The 20,162-nt window shown below is 40.3% G+C and overlaps 2 protein-coding genes across 3 annotated transcripts in view; both read right to left on the bottom strand.

Annotated features, from left to right (window-relative positions):
* The window catches only part of LOC127533172 (uncharacterized), a 173,980-nt gene that overhangs the window by 120,152 nt on the left and 33,666 nt on the right, over nucleotides 1–20,162 (bottom strand). The gene's annotated exons all lie outside the window — the stretch shown is intronic.
* Nucleotides 2,280–20,162, bottom strand: part of galnt7 (UDP-N-acetyl-alpha-D-galactosamine: polypeptide N-acetylgalactosaminyltransferase 7) — a 61,728-nt gene continuing 43,845 nt past the window's right edge. For both annotated transcript variants that reach the window (XM_051945638.1, XM_051945637.1), the window contains exons 8-15: nucleotides 16,388–16,505; nucleotides 16,164–16,286; nucleotides 8,408–8,523; nucleotides 7,670–7,772; nucleotides 7,464–7,562; nucleotides 6,816–6,941; nucleotides 6,565–6,595; nucleotides 2,280–3,948 (exon numbers count right to left, since the gene is read on the bottom strand). In XM_051945638.1, the coding sequence (XP_051801598.1) occupies nucleotides 3,842–3,948; nucleotides 6,565–6,595; nucleotides 6,816–6,941; nucleotides 7,464–7,562; nucleotides 7,670–7,772; nucleotides 8,408–8,523; nucleotides 16,164–16,286; nucleotides 16,388–16,505 (823 nt within the window). In that variant the 3' untranslated portion in view covers nucleotides 2,280–3,841. The remainder of the gene's footprint in view (nucleotides 3,949–6,564; nucleotides 6,596–6,815; nucleotides 6,942–7,463; nucleotides 7,563–7,669; nucleotides 7,773–8,407; nucleotides 8,524–16,163; nucleotides 16,287–16,387; nucleotides 16,506–20,162) is intronic.

Genomic DNA, 20,162 nt, shown 5'->3' with positions numbered 1-20,162 from the left:
TCGGCCGGCAGTCTTTTCACTGCTGTGCATCAGGATGAATGAATCGTGTTGACCCAGGCCACCCTGCCACTAAATTTGTTATGATCATGTCCGATGTACAAATAATTTGTACACTGATTGAATGTACATTTTTTCGGTTCACATAGACAAATTCATCTTCACTTGGAGGCCTTACAGCAACACGAGTGCAGTCAGTTACGCCGATTACATTTGGGAAACCGGACATTGCTGCAAATTGCCGTTTAATGTTGGCCTGTTCACCCACAGTGTAAGGAAACCTGATGTATTGACTGGTCATGTTTATAATGTCATCCAAAACAGCTGACATTATTGCGCTGAGGGATGGTTGTGATATCCCAGACCTAAACGACATCATTTAACTGTATATCAGACCCAAACGGGATTTAGACAACAAATGTAACCGCATATATTCTTCATATAAAACACATACCTGTCGGCCACTTAACGCTGGAAGGAGCCGGTGTCGCCAGAAACCCCCGAGTCGTCAGCTCCTGTGTCTGTACCGGGATGGCATGGTTTCGGCGGGTGGGTCTGTCTAAGACAGGGCCCAGTTCAGCACACAGATCCAAGAGTACTGCTCTAGGGAATCTGAATCGGCTTATTAGAAGGTCATCGTCCAGGAAATCCCCGTTATCCCTAAAATCTCTCTCCATTCTTAACGTGATCTTCCAGCAATGCCAGCACATCCATTGTGCCACATTACGCACGGCTGTCACCTGCTATTTATCCGCTTGATCAGCGATTGGACTGATTGTCACATGCCTTTTCCAAATTAGTAATCAATCAGTGCCACTCACCGCTCTATTATATCATTTGAAGATGGAAGTTTGATATATGAACATAGTTCTGCAAATACAGTCGTAGGCCGAATGGCGCACTATAGGAACATCTACAACAATGAGGGTTTATGATTATCCGGCTCTACAATTCTAATATGTGATGACAATAAAGGTTTGAGATCAATCCGGCTTCAGTTCACCACTTCACCCTCCGGCACTGCCGTTCCCTCTGTCTCCAAAATGTGCTTGAAGGGGAACTTCGGTTTTTTGCAACCTTGGGTCTGTTTTCATATGTCATTTCATACATGCGAGTGACAGAGAAATGAATTTTCGACATAGCTCCAGTATTTAGCCAGGCAGGCAGCTTAGCAGCTCAGCTAGCAGCTCAACTAGCGAAAAGTATGGGGCAACTTGCCCCCCCGTGTCAAAGTCTGCCCTAACGTGCTTTTTTCCCCCACACTGACCGGCTCGGACAGTCTCAACGAGTGTCCCACAACATACTAGAGATGAGAAGTGAACGGTTTTGGCGCGAGCTATTGCGCAATTTTGGAACGAGATTTGCTTTCTCGCGTCCTGAGATTTGGATACAGACTACAACAAAGAGTGATCGCCAGGTAATGTGGAGGTTTTCGTTCACTTCTACAAAGTAACAAGCAGAAACATGCTATACATATAATTTGTCATATTCTTTTATTTGTAAATTGGATTTTTCAGTCCCTTTAGGTAGTTGTCAATCACATACACCAAAGCTAATTTGATTCCAACCAGGTTTATGGTGTATATACATAAAAAAAATAACGTGGGGTACATGTGGACCCCAGGCAAGCCCCAGCTGGACTGTGCACTGTACATTAGTGTTATGTTGCTCTTGTGATGACTACTTGCATTGGGTTTCATTTCAGTTCAGGAGTTCTTACACTCATACTGTAAGCAATATGTGTCAATAATTATCAATAGTAATGTCATTATTTCATTCACATTTGTATCTATAGACAACACATGTTCTAGGAAAATATACACTGAGAGGACATGGACAGGTGCAGAAATGTGAAACAGATTAAATACTACTGCGGTCCAGTTGGACCCCAATGTATGGATTAAGTAGGTTTTACCACGTGTACTGATGAGGGTTAACATGTCCATGTCACAGCAAGAATATATTTTAGGTTTTTCTTTTCACAGCCTTTCAGGCGCAACAATCTTCATCCTGCAACACTGCTTTTTTTTTTTATCTTTAGCTCTCTCAGTGCAGTTACTTTGTTAACGATGTTTGTTTATCCTGCAGCTCTTCAAAGTGACCATTTCTAAGTGTAAGGCCTCACCATCATACGTTGACATTCAGAATATTTTAGCCATGTTGTTTTAAAACTCAACAACAAAAACCTTCCCCACCATCTCATTTTCAGGTATCACAAGTGTTTGGGCATTGTTTTAGGACTTAAGACCACCTTACTTGTATAAAGACAGAGAACACAGAAGTAGTTGTAAAAAACTGCTCTTTTATTCCCTCAAATCATATTATTAAATCTCTGCTATAAGTTAGATATTTACATCATTCAAGGCCCTTCAGAAAATGCAACATGATCATTTTTAGAAATTAGTCTATTTACATTATACAAAATATTGCATACATTACGACCAATACACTTAACCCTCTTTCCCAACAAGCAAACAGCAGTCGCGTTTTCATTATTTCATTTGCTGTTTTCCCCACCAGAAGTTATTTATTTCTCATAGGTATCCTTCCTAAACCAACAACTTGTTTTTTTTTTTTTCCCCATTCAGACAGTGTTACTAGGTCACAGTAAACTGGTCAGCTACTGAAACAGTCAAGTCTGTCATAGGGCAGGCAGACCATCAGTTCACTGAAGCATCTCAATGTCTGTAGAAGTTTCTGAAAATAAATGAAAAAGGCGAATGGAAACAAAGTGCATGTGTTACTTTTACTTGTGCTGTTGTGCGGCATATTATAGTATAGGTGCTTTCAGACATGGAAGAATGAAAACTGGTCTAAGAAATGGGGTAATAAATAAATGCCGATAAGGTTTTATGTAGGAGTGTGTCATTTTTTAAGTCATGGTTTGGCTTTTAATGTCATGTGATCAATTGAATTCTGCCTAATAAATTACTTTATTAGCTTTAAGCTAGAGGTGACTCTTTATATGCAAAATGCTTTTTACAGACTCTTCAGTGCAAAGATAAAACAAATACAATTCAATCTTCGTGTTCTTTTTAACCTGTTCAGCATGTGTCCCAGAGGAAGGTTGATGTATATCACTGAAATGACAACACTGGTCCACCAGCTCTTTACAAAAACAGAAAGAATAAGAACACTGATAGTTGGTCAGTTTTGTTTGTGAACATTATCACAATATCACCAGTTCAACACTGCCAGATTCCCCATTTTCACACATGTGGATCTCCTTGCCTTTTTCTATTCATTTCTTGCTTTTTAAACAGACCTGCTTCACACCTGACTGTTCTGTATTTGAAATCCAATTAAAAAAAACATTGCATCATCTAATGTATGTATAACCACTGCACCTGGCTAAACACACTAATGATGCAATGAAATCCTCCATTAAGAAATAGGACTCTTTGGTAAGTGAGCTAATCAGCTGATTGAAAAGATGTAATAAGAGTATGACCATTAAATAGTTTGATTGATGTAATAAATTCACAAATCCATGTAGTGGTTTAGAAAAGACCTGAGAGCCCCCCCAAAAAACAGATAGAAAGACGCCTTGTAAACAAAACCAGGATAGAGACAAAGCCCAACATGTTTCCATTTCCACTCTGAGGACCAAGAATTTCAGCCTCTATATCAATCTGTTCTTCTCCCATCTGGAGTGTCTAAGTGTCTGCAGAATCCAGGACTATATTAACCCAAATTTGAAAAAGGCATGTTTTGGCTGAATGCAACAGTTAAACTACCCTATTATGTTGGAGGTGCACTGACCGTGGCTCATTTCAAAACTTTTTTCTGTAAACTTATTGGTATGGATCCATTTCCCAGTGCAAGTGAAGCCGGCTGTGCTCCCTCACACAGCCACTATGTTGTTCATTTCCCATGTTTGAGTGGTTTTGCTAGTGTCACAATCTGATATGAAGACTTTGTGAAGCAGGTCAGAGCGGTCCAGACATTTCCCTGTAAGGAGAACAAAGATGAACCTTACTAATGTTTGCTACAGGGATTCAGAAGCACAGCATCGTCAAATTATAAGCTGTTTGCGCCATGCTACTTCACAGTAGGATGTGTCTAATGTAGAAGTTTTAAATGCAATAGATGTCAGTGTCCAGTGCTTTTTATGATGATCTGCTTTGAAGAATAATTTTCGTCAACATTGCTTTTGCAACCTGCAGGTGCATGTTTTCAGATCAGATTTTAGGGGGAGCTCAGAGAGACTACTTTCATCAGAAGAATTAAAAACCTGTGTTGTAATGTCAAAGTCTGGATAAACAGCAATCTGCACAGTGAAACTCAAACACCCAAGAAAACTGATAACAACATGTATCCTAAAATTAGTTCACTTTAAAATTCTGTTGCTTCTGACAGCAACAGCAAATAAGTCTCATGGTACTTTAGTGTTCAGACAGGTCAAATGAAGGAAATAAATTTACAATTGGTGACCATTACATTATGCAATACAGGTGTTTCATTTTCATCAGTCTTGAGTTAATAAGGATAAAAAACTAATCAAACTGGGGATACCACCAGAACCTGTGGCCCCTACTACTTTGTAGCTTAATTGGCTCTAATTTAAAGAGCAACTTCCTGCAGGTTGAAAACCTTGCCTGACCTACCATCTACAGTCAGGTCCATAAGTATTTGGACACTGATACAGTTTTCAGCATTTTGGCTCTGTACACCACCACCTCCACAAAAGATTGAAATGAAAAAATCAAGATGTTCTTTAGGTGCAGACTATCAGCTGTAATTTGAAGGTATTTACATCCAAATCAGGTGAACAGTGTAGGAATTATAACACATTGTGTATGTGCCCTCCACCTCTTCTAAGGGACCAAATGTAATTCAACAATTTGCTGCTCAGCTGTTCCATGGCCAGGTGTGTGTTATTCAACTTATTCAACTCTCAATATGAAGTCCAAAGAGCTGTCACGGAAGGAAGTCATCATTAGGCTGAAAAATCAAAACAAACCTATTAGAGAGATAGCAAAAACATTAGGTGTGGCCAAATCAGCTGGTACATTCTTAAAAAGAAAGAACGACCTGGTGAGCTCAGCAATGCCAAAAGACCTGGAAGACCACAGAAAACAAGTGTGGTGGATGACAGAAGAATCCATCCTTGGTCAAGAAAAAAACTTTCCACAACAGGTGGTAAGATAAGAATACTCTCCAGGAGGGAAAATACTTCACCAGAGTGAATACAGAGGGTTCACTGCAAGCTGCTAGCCATTGGTGAGCTTCAAAAACAGGAAGGCCAGATTAGAGTTAACCCAAAAAAAACAAAACAAGCAAAAGAGTCTGTGGAACAACATCCTACAGACAGATGAGACAAAATCAACCTGTACCAGAATGATGGGAAGAGAATATTATGGCAAAGAGAAGGAACTGCTCAAGACATCAAACAGATGACCTCATCTTGTGGTAGTGTAATGTCGTGGGTCTGTATGGCTGCCAATGGAGCTGGTTCTCTTATATTTATTGATGATGTGACTTCTGACAAAAGCAGCAGGATGAATTCTAAAGTGCTTTGGGCAATATTTTCTGCTCATATTCAGCCAAATGCTTCAGAACTCATTGGACGGCGCTTTACAGTGCAGACAGCATCGTCCCGAAGCATACTGTGAAAGCAAAGAGTGTTTTTACAGCAAAGAGTTGGAATATTCTTCATGCGCCATGTCAACCACCTGACATGAATCCAACTGAGCACGCAATTCACTTGCTAAAGACAAAACTGAAGAGATAATGCACCAAGAACAAGCAGGAAGTGAAGACAGCAGCAGTAGAGGCTTGGCAGAGCATCACTGGGGACCAAATCCAGCATCTGGTGATGTCATCTATGGGTTACAGACTTCAGGCCGTCACTGACCACAAAGGATTTGCAATCAAATACTAAAAGTGACAATTTGATTCATGTTTATGATAGTTTACCTTTGATCTTTCAATAAGTTGGAGGGCACATATAAAATGTGTTGTAATTCCTACACTGTTCACTTGATTTGGATGTAATACCCTCACATTAAAGCTGAAAGTCTGCACTTCAGATATATAAACATTTATATTTGTTCTGTAAGGAGAAAGTACCTACTTATATATGTGCACTATGGGCATTGTATGCTCTCTTTCTTTGTACTGTTTTTTTTTATTTACTATCTGCTGCTGTAACACTGAAAATTTCTCTGTTGCGGGACCAATAAAGGTTTAATCAATCTAACTTATCTACATCTTAATTGTTTCATTTAAAATCCATTGTGGTGCTGTACAGAGCCAAAATGCTGAAAATTGTGTCGATGTCCACATATTTGTCACCGTATGTTCTGTCCTCAACCTGTGATGTAAAGTATCTAACTACATCACAGGTGTGTGCGTGTATTCAGCAGTGCAACAGACATGAACCTTTCACTTTATAAAACAGCTGCTAGCCTCTAAAAATCATTAGAGCACAAGCTACTTGTGGCCTTTCAAATTTTTGAGAAAGCATTAAAATTAAAATTAATCTTCCTTGTCATGACGGTCATCAGTGATGACCAGAATTTAGTCCTGTAAATACAGCATGTAAACATCAGTGTAGATATTTACCTGTTGGCACATGAGTAAATCGATGGAGATCCTGTAGAGGCAGAGGGGAACAGAGAGGAAAAGGGAAAGCAAGTGAATTCTTTTTCACTGCTAAATGTTTACTGTTTTTTGTCTCTTTTGTCTCACACTAATTAGTGTACTCTCATCACTTTGTGTCCGCACACATTGGTTAGCGCAACATCAAAACGCAATGAAAGTCAAATTGTTTTATTTTGAACAGCAGGCTAAGGGAGAACTTCTGTGGGTCTCACCTTAAAGTATTTCCATACAGTGTGCTGGTTCTGGTCACAGTGTGTGATGATGACAGCTGAATTATCTCCTCTGGTCAGGCATTGGTCATACTGCATCAGCTGGTTGGCTTCATTAATACGGAACAACTACACACAGAAACATACAGGCAGACACAGACGTACGTACGTACGTACGTACACACACACACACACACACACACACACACATGTAGAACCAAAAATGTCATCTCATAGACTCGGAAAGTATTAGATGCCCTGAGGCCAAACCTTACCACAAGCTACAGGAATCTAGACAACTCTGCATCCTCTCCATTTGGTTACAGTTTCAGGGTGTCCTTAGACCCCTCGAAGACTTTGCTCATTCACTAAGTAAACCTGTATCACAGTAATAATGATAATATACAATAAAAGTGAATTTCCATCATATTGTACCTTTAACACAGAGTGAATGTCTTCAGTAATGGTTTAACCCAGAGTTCAAACTCAGAATTCAGCCAGCTTTCTAAAGATGATCATAGCCACTGTTTTGTAAAAACTAAAGTTACTCTCTGTCTCACAGTAACAAAGCGCATAAAGATCATCTCCACCAGGACTTAGCTAAACTACAGTGGAGAAAGCAACACACTGCTTGAAGCACTGAGAAATTACCTGGTTGCCTCCCATTCTGTGGCATGGGCCTATTTCCACGTTTCCTCCATTTGTGTGTCCCATACTGTCAATACAGTAACTTGTCTCAAAGGCTCGAATCTGAACATATCAGAAAGGTAATCATTGGAATGAACGGTCTAGAAATGACAAGACATAGTGAAAGTGTGAGTTGGTGTGTCTGTGCGTGCGTGCATGCATGCACTTACCTCCCCCCACTCCACATTTTTAGGAGGAAGAGGGTAGTGCAGTGGAATGTCATATGCTATTTCCTCCATGAACCACTGGAAACTTTTGCATCGATGCTCCTCCCTGTAAAAAAAAGTGCGGTAATACACAGTGTAAAAACAAATTTCCAGGATCATTCCTTGACAGCAAGAGGCTCCAGTATAATTTTGTTTACAGTCTGTCAGAATGCACAACATTCATGTTGCTTCTCGTCAGATAGTGACTGAGTCATAAATCTACAATATAAATAGATTTTTAAAAAAAGAGTAAGCAAAGAAACATCATCAAAATATGTAATCTGTCTGTTATTCCATAGAACAAGCAGCTCTTGTAGTTGCTCTCTTCACTATGAAAGATTGACGGGGATGAAGAAATCTCAGAGCTTCCATGCAGGAAAAATACAGTAACACTGACAGCACATTTTGCAAAAGAAGTTTGAGATAACTATGTTATTTACAGAAGCAATGCACTAGCTCACTAGTTAGTTAAAGCAATATTCTGACTGGTTGTTTATAACCTCATGACACTGTCAGAATTTGGATGCCAACTGATTTTGGTTGCCAAAGCTCCAGACGGCAGAGATTTCTTAAACGGTGCTCTCTATTTTGTAATTTTTTGTCTGACACCGAGTCTCCAAAATGGCAGTGTACACAGCGGACTGTAGATGTGCAAGGAATCAAATTAATCAAGTGAAACAAAAGAAAAAAGTATGCATGTACCTGAAGCGTTTAAGATCACCTATGTCTCCATAGGCCAGCGTGAGAGTTTCAGGACGGCTAGCATAGAAGTAGTCCTTATATTCATCCCACCAAACCTCCACCACACGAACATAGTTCTGTACATAGACACAAGTAACACAAAAGCATTAGCTGAAAAAATGTGTCTACCTACACATACAAATTAGCTAATAATATGGAATAATACATCTAATTATCATGACAATTTATTTATAGAGTGCGTTTCTGGATTTTCGGACAGCTTTCATGAATTTCTAAAAAAATCATGGAAAACAATGAAACCATTGAATAAAAATTTTCCTCTCTGTGTATGAGATTAAATGTTTTTAAATATCATCCATGAAATGACACTTGATGAACTAAACCACTATGCATCAAATCACATGAAATCATTCTGCATTTGAAGCTACAACATAATGAGGATGCAGTAGGTCTAATTTCATGTCGCAAAAAACATGCGACATGATTGATTGCTTTTTTATTTTCATGTCATGCACACAATTGTGCCCAACCCATGGGTTTACAAGACATCCATATACTAACAATGAAGCAATACATCCAAAACGTACATTATTCTGCTGCTCAATTCTCAAACAAAATATGTTGCTTTCTTTCCCAGGCCTGGCAAACAAATCTGACATGAAAAAGGTTCCCCTTCAAAATCATAGCTCAAATTGTTCAGTCATTCAACCAAAAGAATTTATCATAAACAGAAGACATCTTACTGGAAAGTATCACCCTTACATCTTTGCATACAGGACAGTTTCTTTTATACCCCTTTTTGACCAAAAACAATCAGATTCTAGTTCAGTGCTTGTGCTTAGTTGGTTCAAATCACGTGCCTCCTAAGAACCAGATTGCTTTTCCACTGAACAAGCAATCAAGTCAGAGCTATGTCATTACGTCACCATAAAACGTCAGTACGTCACCGCATGTGTGACTGTTCAACAACGTTCGCACATCATAACCATGCAAGTGTTGTTCCTGACTTTGCAAGTCTGCATTGCGATCCAGAAACAAATAATCACACTGTTAGCAGCTACCTGTCTTCATCATAGTCAGACAATGGCAACTACATTTGAGAAGACAGGTAATTGTCAAAGATGTTTTGATTCTTAACAGTGAATGTGTTAGCGTTAGCTTGGCGACTAAGCTTCGACTACGTTTGCATCCATTACAAGCGGTTTAACAAACACAATAAGTTGATGATATTTATGTTTATCTTTATAGATGGTCTTAAGTTTAATTGCAAGGCAGAGGTCAGCTGTTGCCTGTGCACATCTGCAATCAAGCTACTGTCTTATTTTTAGTCAAAATGTCTCATCCCACTGGATTTAAGATAAATTCTCTTAACAAATGACATTTCAGCAGATGGAGGGACTTGTTTTAAGACAATGCATCTTAAATATTTTAGGTCAAATAAAATCTTGAAAATATCTTGTTTTGAGTAGAATTTAAAAAAAAACCTCAAAATAAGTTTAACCATCGTCAAAACTGACCCGTTTTGAAGTTCGAAAATGTGGGGAAAAAAAAAAAAAATTTCACAGTGAAACTTCTGATGTCCACATTTTAAGTATTTTTGGGAAATCTTTGAACATTGAAACATGCAAAAAAAAGCAATATTATAAATGTTTCGTAAGAACATTCACACAAAAAATGTTCTTAAGAAAATATTAGAAGTTATACTGATATATATGTATTCACTTCAGATATTTTTAGGATTTTTTGGGAAGATTTTTACTAATTTTTTGAAAATATTTACAAGAATTTTCTTGTCAAATTTGAGGGATTAAAAAAAAAAAAAACTTTTAAGGGAAATTTTTAAGGAATTTTTGGAATTTTCCTCCTGAAGGTTTTGCAAATTTTCAGAAATTTGGGGATTTTTTTGCTGAATTTTTGGATTTTTTTCAGACAAGGAAACAATATTTTTTGGTGCCCTTAAATGAAGACAGCAAGAGTGTTAATACATCTCAAATCAGGAGGTTACATGAAAGCGAAAATCTATTTTTGAGTGAAAAACAGTTTTTTTTTTTGGTTTTTTTTTAGCCTATCTGGCTTATTTTAAGACACCTAAGCGTGACAATCCTGGTAAAATAGAGCTTAAAATAAGTTTTCCCAGCTAATTTTAAAATCTCAAGATTCTAAATATCATATCTTATTTCACGAAATCTTACCAAGCCATTTTTCAGATGTTCTATTGGCAGATTTTCCACTTATTTCAAGTTAAAAGTTCTTGAAATAAGTTTCTTTTTCTTGTTTTGAGAGGGGCATTTTTTCCAGTGTGGCATCCATATTTACCCGTTTTCAAAATACTAACACTAAACACTAGCACTATACTACTACTACTACTTGCTCAGGTGTTTAAAAGTGGTGGTTCTGTGTTTCCACCGTTGATCATTGATCACCATAACCCCACCCCCAGCCCATGACGTACTCAATTCTCAACTCTGGCCAAGCGAAGAATTGGTGTCTGAAAAGCACCAGTTTTTGGAGCCTGGAGCCCGTGCTTGTGTGGTGGAAACACAAAGAACCGGTGCTAAGTCAGGCACTGGCTCCTAACTAGCACTGGAACCAGCTAGGTCGAAAAGGGGTTCAGACTTCTCCTAATCCTTTTGTTATGATATAATTTCAAACAAGTCAAAAAAGTATTTTATAAAGTCAACAAGGGGATGTACATTGACAAAAGTGCTTAGAAACAGGGTGCTTGTAGAGCTTTATCCATTATAAGAAAGAAAAATGAATGAATTAATAGACAATAGAAAATCAAAAGTGTCCCTCTTTTAAATAAAGAAGGCAAGGCAGTATTCCGTCCACCCAGTTTTGTCCACCCATCCACAAAGGATGCACAAATTCGTCACCTATGTTGGGTGTGGTTGTGACAGCTGCACGTGTGAAATCCATTTTGACTATAATTTCACAAATTTGTTCACGGACTGAGAAAGTAATTTTTTCATTATGTTAATTTTGTTCACTTCAATCCATTTATTTTTTGTAGGGGAATCAGGTGCCAGCCATTGCCTGGTATTGTATTTTTCATCAGATATCAGAACACCAAATACACTACTCACAATAAATTATTGATATTGCTATTTACATGAGTGTTTTTCCTGTTTCAAGTAATAGGTCCCTTTGATATTACTATTAATGAATGAGAAGAAGCACCATTTTCATTAGTGCAATATTTACTACCCCAACAATTTAGACAATAACAGAGATAGCCCCAAATAACCGAAACTGACAAAGTCAGTAGCGGGTGTTTCCACCATTTGCTGCAATGACAGCTTGACAGCGATGTCTCATGCTCTTAACTAGCCTCATGATGTTGTTCTGAGGCAATGCATTCCACTCCTCCACAAGTGCTACACGCAGTTCTGCCAGGTCACGTGAGGGTGAGGTACGAGCATCTAGTCGGTGCTTCAGCTGGTCCCAAACGTGCTCTATGGGGTTCAGGTCAGGGAACATTGTTGGCCATACCATACGAGGCATTCCGTTTTCCTGAAGTCCAGCTGTGACAATTTTGGCAACATGTGGTAGAGCATTATCATCCATGAACAGAAAGTTGGGGGTATGCTGGCAGAATTGGGGGATGATGTCTCTGAGGTAAGAACCTGCAGTGACTGAGCCATCTACAATCACCAAATCTGTTTTGCGCTGACTGCTGATGCCTGCCAAGACTGTTGCACCTCCTCCACTAAAGTGAACCCTGGGGACCATGTTGATCGTGGCGTATCGCTCACCTTGCCTTCTCCAGCAACGCATTTGTGTGCAAGGTGACCCGACATTCATCAGTGAACAAAACGGTAGACCACCGCTGCATTGTCCAGGTCACATGATCTTATGCCCACTGCAAAAGGTCACAGCGGTGTCTTGGTGTCAGTGGAGTCACCTGCAACAGTCGTCTGGCGTTCAAGCCAAAGCGGTGGAGTCGGTTGCAAATGGTTTGTCTGGAAACCCTAGTACCCCTCACTTCTCGTAAACAGGCCTGCAGCTGTGTGGCAGTTGCATCACGGTGTCTGAGTGCATAGGTCCTTAGGCACTGATCATCATTGCAGTCCATCACTCCTGGGTCTGTCACCAACACTGCCAGTAGTTCTGAGTCTTGCTGCAAGTCTGTTGATGAAACTTTGAGACACACCAAGTTCACAAGCAACATCTGACTGCCTGCTACCGACCTGAAGGCGTGCTATGGCCAGGTGGCGCTGCTCGTCCGTTAAATGACATCGTGTGTTCATGGCTGCTTGAATGATGAACTGGGAATGACTTACTGACAATAGCAGCTTTTTATACCCCCAGAATGCTGAAATTCATGTCACATTGAAAAGGGTTGTCTTTATGTATTGGCCTCAATATATAAGGCGCACTGCACACAGTATAATGTGGAAAATATAAAATGAGGTGTGTCTAGCATCTTAATACAATTGCCTCCTTATCCCCAAAATTACTAAGTAAAAGAAATACCTTATGTCTGAAATTCAATGAGGACCTCACAATATCCCTAACTTATTGTGAGTATATATATATATAGATAGATAGATAGATATATAGATAGATAGATAGATAGATAGATAGATAGATAGATAGATAGATAGATAGATAGATAGATAGATACACACACACACAGCTCAAAAAAATAAAGGGAACACTAAAGTAAGACATTGTAGATCTGAATGAATGATATATTTTTATTAAATACTTTGTTCTTTCCATAGTTGAATGTGCCCACAACAAAATCACACAAAAATTATCAATGAAAATCAAATGCATCAACCCATGGAGGTCTGGATTTGGAGTTATACTCAAAATTAAAGTGGAAAAACACACTACAGGCTGATCCAACTTTGATGTAATGTCCTTTAAACAAGTCAAAATGAGGCTCAGTAGTGTGTGTGGCCTCCACGTGCCTGTATGACCTCCCTACAATGCTTGGGCATGCTCCTGATGAGGCGGCAGATGTTCTCCTGAGGGATCTCCTCCCATACCTGGACTAAAGCATCCGCCAACTCCTGGACAGTCTGTGGTCCAACTTGGCGTTGGTGGATGGACCGAGACATGATGTCCCAGATGTGCTCAATTGGATTCAGGTCTGGGGAACAGGCGGGCCAGTCCATAACATCAATGCCTTCGTGTTGCAGGAACTGCTGACACACTCCAGCCACATGAGGTCTAGCATTGTCTTGCATTAGGAGGAACCCAGGCCCAACCACACCAGCATATGGTCTCACAAGGGGTCTGAGGATCTCATCTCGGTACCTAATGGCAGTCAGGCTACCTCTGGCGAGCACATGGAGGGCTGTGCAGCCCTCCAAAGAAATGCCACCCCACACCATTACTGACCCACTGCCAAACCGGTCATGCTGGAGGATGTTGCAGGCAGCAGAACGTTCTCCACGGCGTCTCCAGACTCTGTCACGTCTGTCACATGTGCTCAGGGTGAACCTGCTCTCATCTGTGAAAAGCACAGGACGCCAGTGGTGGACCTGCCAATTCCTGTGTTCTATGGCAAATGTCAACCAAGCTTCACGGTGCCGGTCAGAGAGCACAGGGCCCACTAGAGGACGGTGGGCCCTCAGACCACACTCATTACATCTCTTTCTGATTGTTTGGTCAGAGACATTCACACCAGTGTTCTGCCGGACGTCATTTTGTAGAGCTATTGCAGTGCTCATCCTGTTCCTCCTTGCACAAAGGAGCAGATACCTGTCCTGCTGATCGGTTGAGGACCTTCTACGGTCCTGTCCAGCTCTCTTAGACTAACTGTCTGTCTCCTGGAATCTCCTCAATGCTGTTGAGACTGTGCTGCACACAGCAAACCTTCTGGCAATGGCACACACCGATGTGCCATCCTGGAGGAGTTGGACTGTCTGTACAACCTCTGTAGGGTCCAGGTATCGCCCCATGCTACCAGAAGTGACTCTGACCCTAGCCAAATGCAAAACTAGTGAAAAACAGTCAGAAAACATTAGGAAGGAAAAAAATGTCAGTGGCCTTCACCTGTAAACTCATTCTTGTTTTAGGGCTTGTCTCATTGTTACCCCTCTAGTGCACCTGTTGTTAATTTCATGAACACCAAAGCAGCTGAAACTGACCTCTGTTACTTACTTGACCAGATCAGTATTCCACGTTTGACTAACTTGATGCAATACTTAGATTAAAAAGTGTTCCTTTAATTTTTTTGAGCAGTGTGTGTATATATATATATATATATATATATATACACACATTGTTGGCCACAACAAGTCTGACAGAGCCAAGCAGCTGAACATCAGCCGGATGACCGTCCACAGAGAGGCTCAAGAATGGTGAAGATCTCTCAGTGATCTATCAAGAATGGTGAAGACCTGAAAGATCTTCACCATTCTTTAGCCTCTCCGCGACTCTGTGGACGGTCATCCGGCTGATGTTCAGCACAAAGGAGAGCAGATATCTCAACTCTTTTGACTTCCATCTTGATACAACTTCACCGGAGAAAAAAATTTGTATTAAGGACACCTGCCTATAAGGTAGAACTTTCAGTTTATTTAATGGAATTTTTCACTCCGACATGTAAACGTCTCTAAAGATCATGAAACCGAGTGTAACAGAACTTTTGCAAAGCCTGGTATATATATATATATATATATATATATATATATATATATATATATATATATACACACACATACAAACATACATCCTGGTATTCTCACATTCTTCTTTTATAATTACCAATCATGTGTGGGAAATGTTTTCATTATGCAAAGTCTCTCATATAGTTTTCCAGTACTGTTCACTCACAGTCCTGAGTGGGTCTGTTCTTCTCTCATTTTCCTCCCCCTGACAGTTTGAATGGTAACAACATCCTGTTGATCGTTATGGCTTCTGCGTTTCTAGGGTACCTCTTCAGATTGATGGCCAGAATTGTGAGCCTTTGTTGCTTGTTATATTTCCTGGGTAGTCTTTTCTTCATCACATTTTTCTGTAGTTTTGAAAGCTGGTTAATTTCCCTCCTTGTTGCCTTGATCCTTGCCACCAGTTCCGTCCTCCATGGGGATTGTCAGGGCCCTCTCCCCAGTCCCAGCATCTGCCCCCACCTGATTCTATTCCTTCTTTTTTCCTCATGTTTCCATCCCTCCCACTCTGCTCAGCTCTTTGTCTAATCTGTGCCGCTCTTTCATGTGGCTGTAACCACTTTCTAATCAAACAGCAGTAACTCTGGGCAGCTGCGGCACAGCGCACCTGTCTGATCACCTCTGCCATAAAGATTGGCTCTTTATTCCACTCCATGTCAGATCGTAGCTTCTGCCCATGCAGTTAGTGCTTGGCTCTATACACATTCTGCTGTGTGTTCCATGTGAACTCTGCCTAACTCTTGTTTCTCTTGTTGCAGTTCCACTGGCTGCTCTCTCTGTTTGTCTTATAGCCAGCAACTCTTGGACTACTGCTGCTGTTGTAGTATAGCTGATTTTCCGTTGGTACTTTGTTACTTTGCCCTTTGTGTGTGTGTGTTCTAGCAATGCTGTTTGCCATTTTTTCCCCACAATGACACCATGATACATTCTGTTGCCAACTGTGGAAGCAGTAATGAGCCGTCAGACTTGTGTCGGTACATCCAGTTTCAGTATAAGTATAAGGCTTATTCATGGCTCTGTAATTGTGATGAAAATTATGTTTCTGCATTTTTGTGTACATAGTTTTAGCTGTAAGTCTGCACAGTTTTATGTGTCTGGCTAATGGTATTTCAAAAGAGAAACTCTTTTACCTTCAAAGTGGGTGACGATCCAACATGTGCAGGCGGGGGGTTGCCTTGCCATCCCTGAAGTCTGTAGATATGGCCGACACGAGAACATGGTACAAAGAGTAGTTGTCCACCACACTGCCAAATCTACATAAACAGAGGAAAAAATGTAAACAAAAAATCCCAAAGCATTTGAACGATGTGTGGGAAGCCATCAGTGTGTACAAACTGGACTATTTTATGTCTACCTTGTATGATATTTCAAAATTCTCTCCTCCCCATATCTGAAGCCCTGGGTCATACAGACCCAGCTCAAAGAAGAAGTCTCTCTCTATAGCAAAGAGACCTCCTGCCATGGCTGGAGACCTACAGGTATAAAGACAGACACACACATCCACAAGCAGACATACAAACATTCAAACAGGTGCATCACTGCACAGTTCGACATTATTATTCACACTGAAAGTTAACAGGAGTTCCAGCTATTAGTGAAAATCAATGGATCACATCATCTACTCAATCAAACTGGTCTGAACATCAGACACTACAATGACAATTTCAATTGAATTCTGTCCTAAAACTGGCATCTACACAGCCATTAAGCACAGCCGTACATTAATAATGAGAAACCAGGGAGCAGACAATCAAACTGGCAGAGAAACAACTAAAGCAAAATGAAAAATTAGTGAAAGCAAGGAAAGGAAAAGTATGACAGCAATGCATGACAAATGAAAAAGTGGTTGGGGGAAAGTGGGGATGATGGTGCCCCAGTCCGAACCCGATTCACACCAGAAGCTAACCTGTCAACCCAACAAAATGTCCCAACCAAATTTACGTGGCTTTTGGTTTCGGATCTAATTATCTCCCACTCAAAGCATTGCAGTCATGTTACCAGAGCCCTTTAAAGTCCATGCAGTTTAAGAGGGTTGAAATGTAAGACTAAGAGTAGTACACGCTTGAGTGCAAATCTCATAGATTGAACAAATGAGGTGAAACAACACTGTGGTGAAAACTATTTACTTCCAACAGTAGAAAGCAACTGGTTTTTTCACCTGGCGCCGACGCAAGTGGCAGCCTCACCAGCAGCAGCTCAGTGTGCTCTTATTCTTTCTGTGAATTTCTCTTTGGAGATTAATAAAGTATCTATCTATCTATCTATCTATCTATCTATCTATCAACCAGTGGTTAGGGCAGTCATGAACTACTATCAAAGGGAGAAAGTTGTACAATTTAAGTTTTTCAAATTTGAATAAATGAAGAGTTTGTAATTTGTAATCAACAGCAGTTGAACATACCCAGGGTATCTTTTTGTTATCTGGCTTCATTCAACCTAACAATCATAATCGGTATAAGCAGTCTTACTAAGCTGGTTATCAGCTCAATATGTTAACTCAGGGTTTGTGAATCTACCTCCAAGTGTGTTCACATGAAAAAGGCAGAGATGGCAAAAGGTTACCAATCACAGACATGGATTAGGTCTACTGGCACCAGAGTGACATATTTCACAAACAAAGAGCAAATATTAGAGAAATACCAAGATTTTAAACTAACAGTACAGACTGAAAGTAACACAGCTGAAGAAGATAAAGCAGAAGGAAAGCAGCAAGCTACCGCAGACTGTTTGAATGTGAACAGGCTTATTACTATCACTACCAATTTATTAGGGCATGAGTAGATCTGGCTATAATTACAACTGTGTATTCTGATGAATGAACATGTTGCTTAGATGTGTTCTTCTAGTGTGTAACATTTATATTGCTTCAAGTTTAAAATGTAATTCAGGTTAAAAGGCACAACTGTTGCAGCTTAAATGGATGAATTCAGTAGCTTCACATTAAGTCTTGTTCATTTGGCTATAAGACACTTTAAGACTTATTCTTTCAGCTGCCTAAACTGTTTTAGGAGTGATTAACGAACAAATGTAAAATCCTAATTCAAATTGATAAATAGGCTTATTGTCAATATTTTAAGGTCAACAGTGGGTTATAAGGCTTTAATGTCTTCTGAACAGTATTTGTTTTAGGATTACTGCCTCTCTAAAAAGTCATAGCTTTTTCTCTCAGTGTCTGTGCACTGAGCTCTGCTGGACCTTCTGAGGTGAACTGATCAAGGGAAGTGACTGATCAATAGGAGGTACTTATATATGCACTGATCTCTTATCTGGAACATAACCTGCGCTGGAGCACGTTAACCATTCAGTGCAAATTCCCATGGAGATGTACCAAAGTAAGAACTGAATCACTGTTGTAGTATTGAAACTCCAGAGTTAAAATTTAAGTTACCAGGATAACCTCAAGTCCTGCTATGCATGACTTAGGTCGTGACATTTCTATTTTTGAAGTTATGTTCTGAGCATTTTTTTTCATAGTCAATAAAGCACAAGTCTTAAGGTGTATGTCCGCTAGTTGTGATTTTCTCACACAGCAACCCACCGCATCTGAAAATCGCATGGATGGCTATGGGTCACAAGCGGACCACAACATTGTCATGTGACAGCGCTCGAGCAACGGCAGGCCACTACGTGGTTACGTGACCGAGCTTTCACCTTGATGGTGTGTCGGATAAACACAGCGGCTCAGCCACAAACTTTCTCTTTTATTTCGAAAACACGCACCGCATGTGGCACGCTGGTCCGGCTGCGGTGTGTTTCTAGCTGCCATCCGGTGTGCTTACCCGGGCCGGGTCGTAGCTCATTTGCATAGAGCAGACTCGACTTCTACTTTATGCAAATTCAATGCAGCGTACGGAGATTTCACGCATTGTGAAACCGTCCTCAAACACCTAAACTTGCTGTTGGTGATCTTAAAAAGAGGACAGATTAAGCTTCTGCACAGATTATTTGTCCCCTCAAATGCTTTCAGAAATAATTTTCGCTTAAGTGTTTCTGAAATAAAAGGGAAAGTATGGAGCTGAGCTGCAGTGTTTATCCGACATGCCTGCCGGACTGTCAAGTAGAAAGCTCGGTCACGTGACCATGTAGAGGCCCGGTGTTGCTCGAGCGCTGTCATGTGACAATGTTGTGGTCCGCCGGTGACCGCCTGTGTGATTTTCAGACGCGGTGCATTGCCTTGCGGGGATGCATCTAGTGGATACGCGCCTTTACAGTTTTTCTCAGTCGCCTTGGTACATTTCTCCAATCATCCTCGACATTCAAAACAGTAAGTGCATTTCTCAAAACAATTAGTACCAACAGCAAAACACCATGGATTACCTGCAAAAGCCAGTCTCTTGCTCAAAATCCTTATTTCATCTTTTTAAAGTAAAAATGTGTCAATGAAAATGTCAGTGCCATCAGAATGACAAGTCCTTGTGTCATTGTGTATGGATAAGACCTGTTAAATTGCTTAGTCATGTTGTCATTATAACAGTGTACTTGAGGGATGTTCTGATGTAAACTATGGCTAACGTTTTGATGACAATTATTGTAAATTGCAAGTTACACCTTAGTGTATGTGGGAGATTGATTGCAGGAGACTGGGCAAGATTTACATTTACGCTTTTACTGTTTGTATTGTATTTTGCTGACAGACCACATCATTGCCATACAGAAAGGAAAAACACTGCATAGCACAAAGAAAAAACAAAAACAAAAGTAGAAATGTGAACATATGACAATCTCCTTAGAGAAAACTGTACATGCAGTGCTGTAGGAATTACAGTGCAGTCTTCCTACACCTCTTGACGTTCCTGTCTGTTGGGCCATAAATTCTCATCCACATCACAAGTATCTTCTCTTGCATCTGAGCGATTTCAGAAAACCCTAGGCCAGGGGTCGGCAACCCGCGGCTCCGGAGCCGCATGCGGCTCTTTCAGCCCTCTGTTGGAAAATAAATTGCTCTGCCTTTCAGGCGCGTTTCAATGCATTTTAATATAGAGTTTTATTGTGAAATTACCGCTCTTATTTTGACGCGTCACTCCACCGGATGTGCTGCTGGGGTTTTCCTCTGGCTGGGACATGACTATGCATGAGAGCGCAAGGTTGATGCAGAGGAGATGGAGAAGCAACACCTGTAGTTTCACATC

Source organism: Acanthochromis polyacanthus, chromosome 3, assembly GCF_021347895.1.
Source record: "Acanthochromis polyacanthus isolate Apoly-LR-REF ecotype Palm Island chromosome 3, KAUST_Apoly_ChrSc, whole genome shotgun sequence".
Taxonomy (NCBI): Eukaryota; Metazoa; Chordata; class Actinopteri; family Pomacentridae; genus Acanthochromis; species Acanthochromis polyacanthus.
Note: the sequence above shows the minus strand (reverse complement) of the source record. Positions and strands in the feature narration are given on the sequence as shown.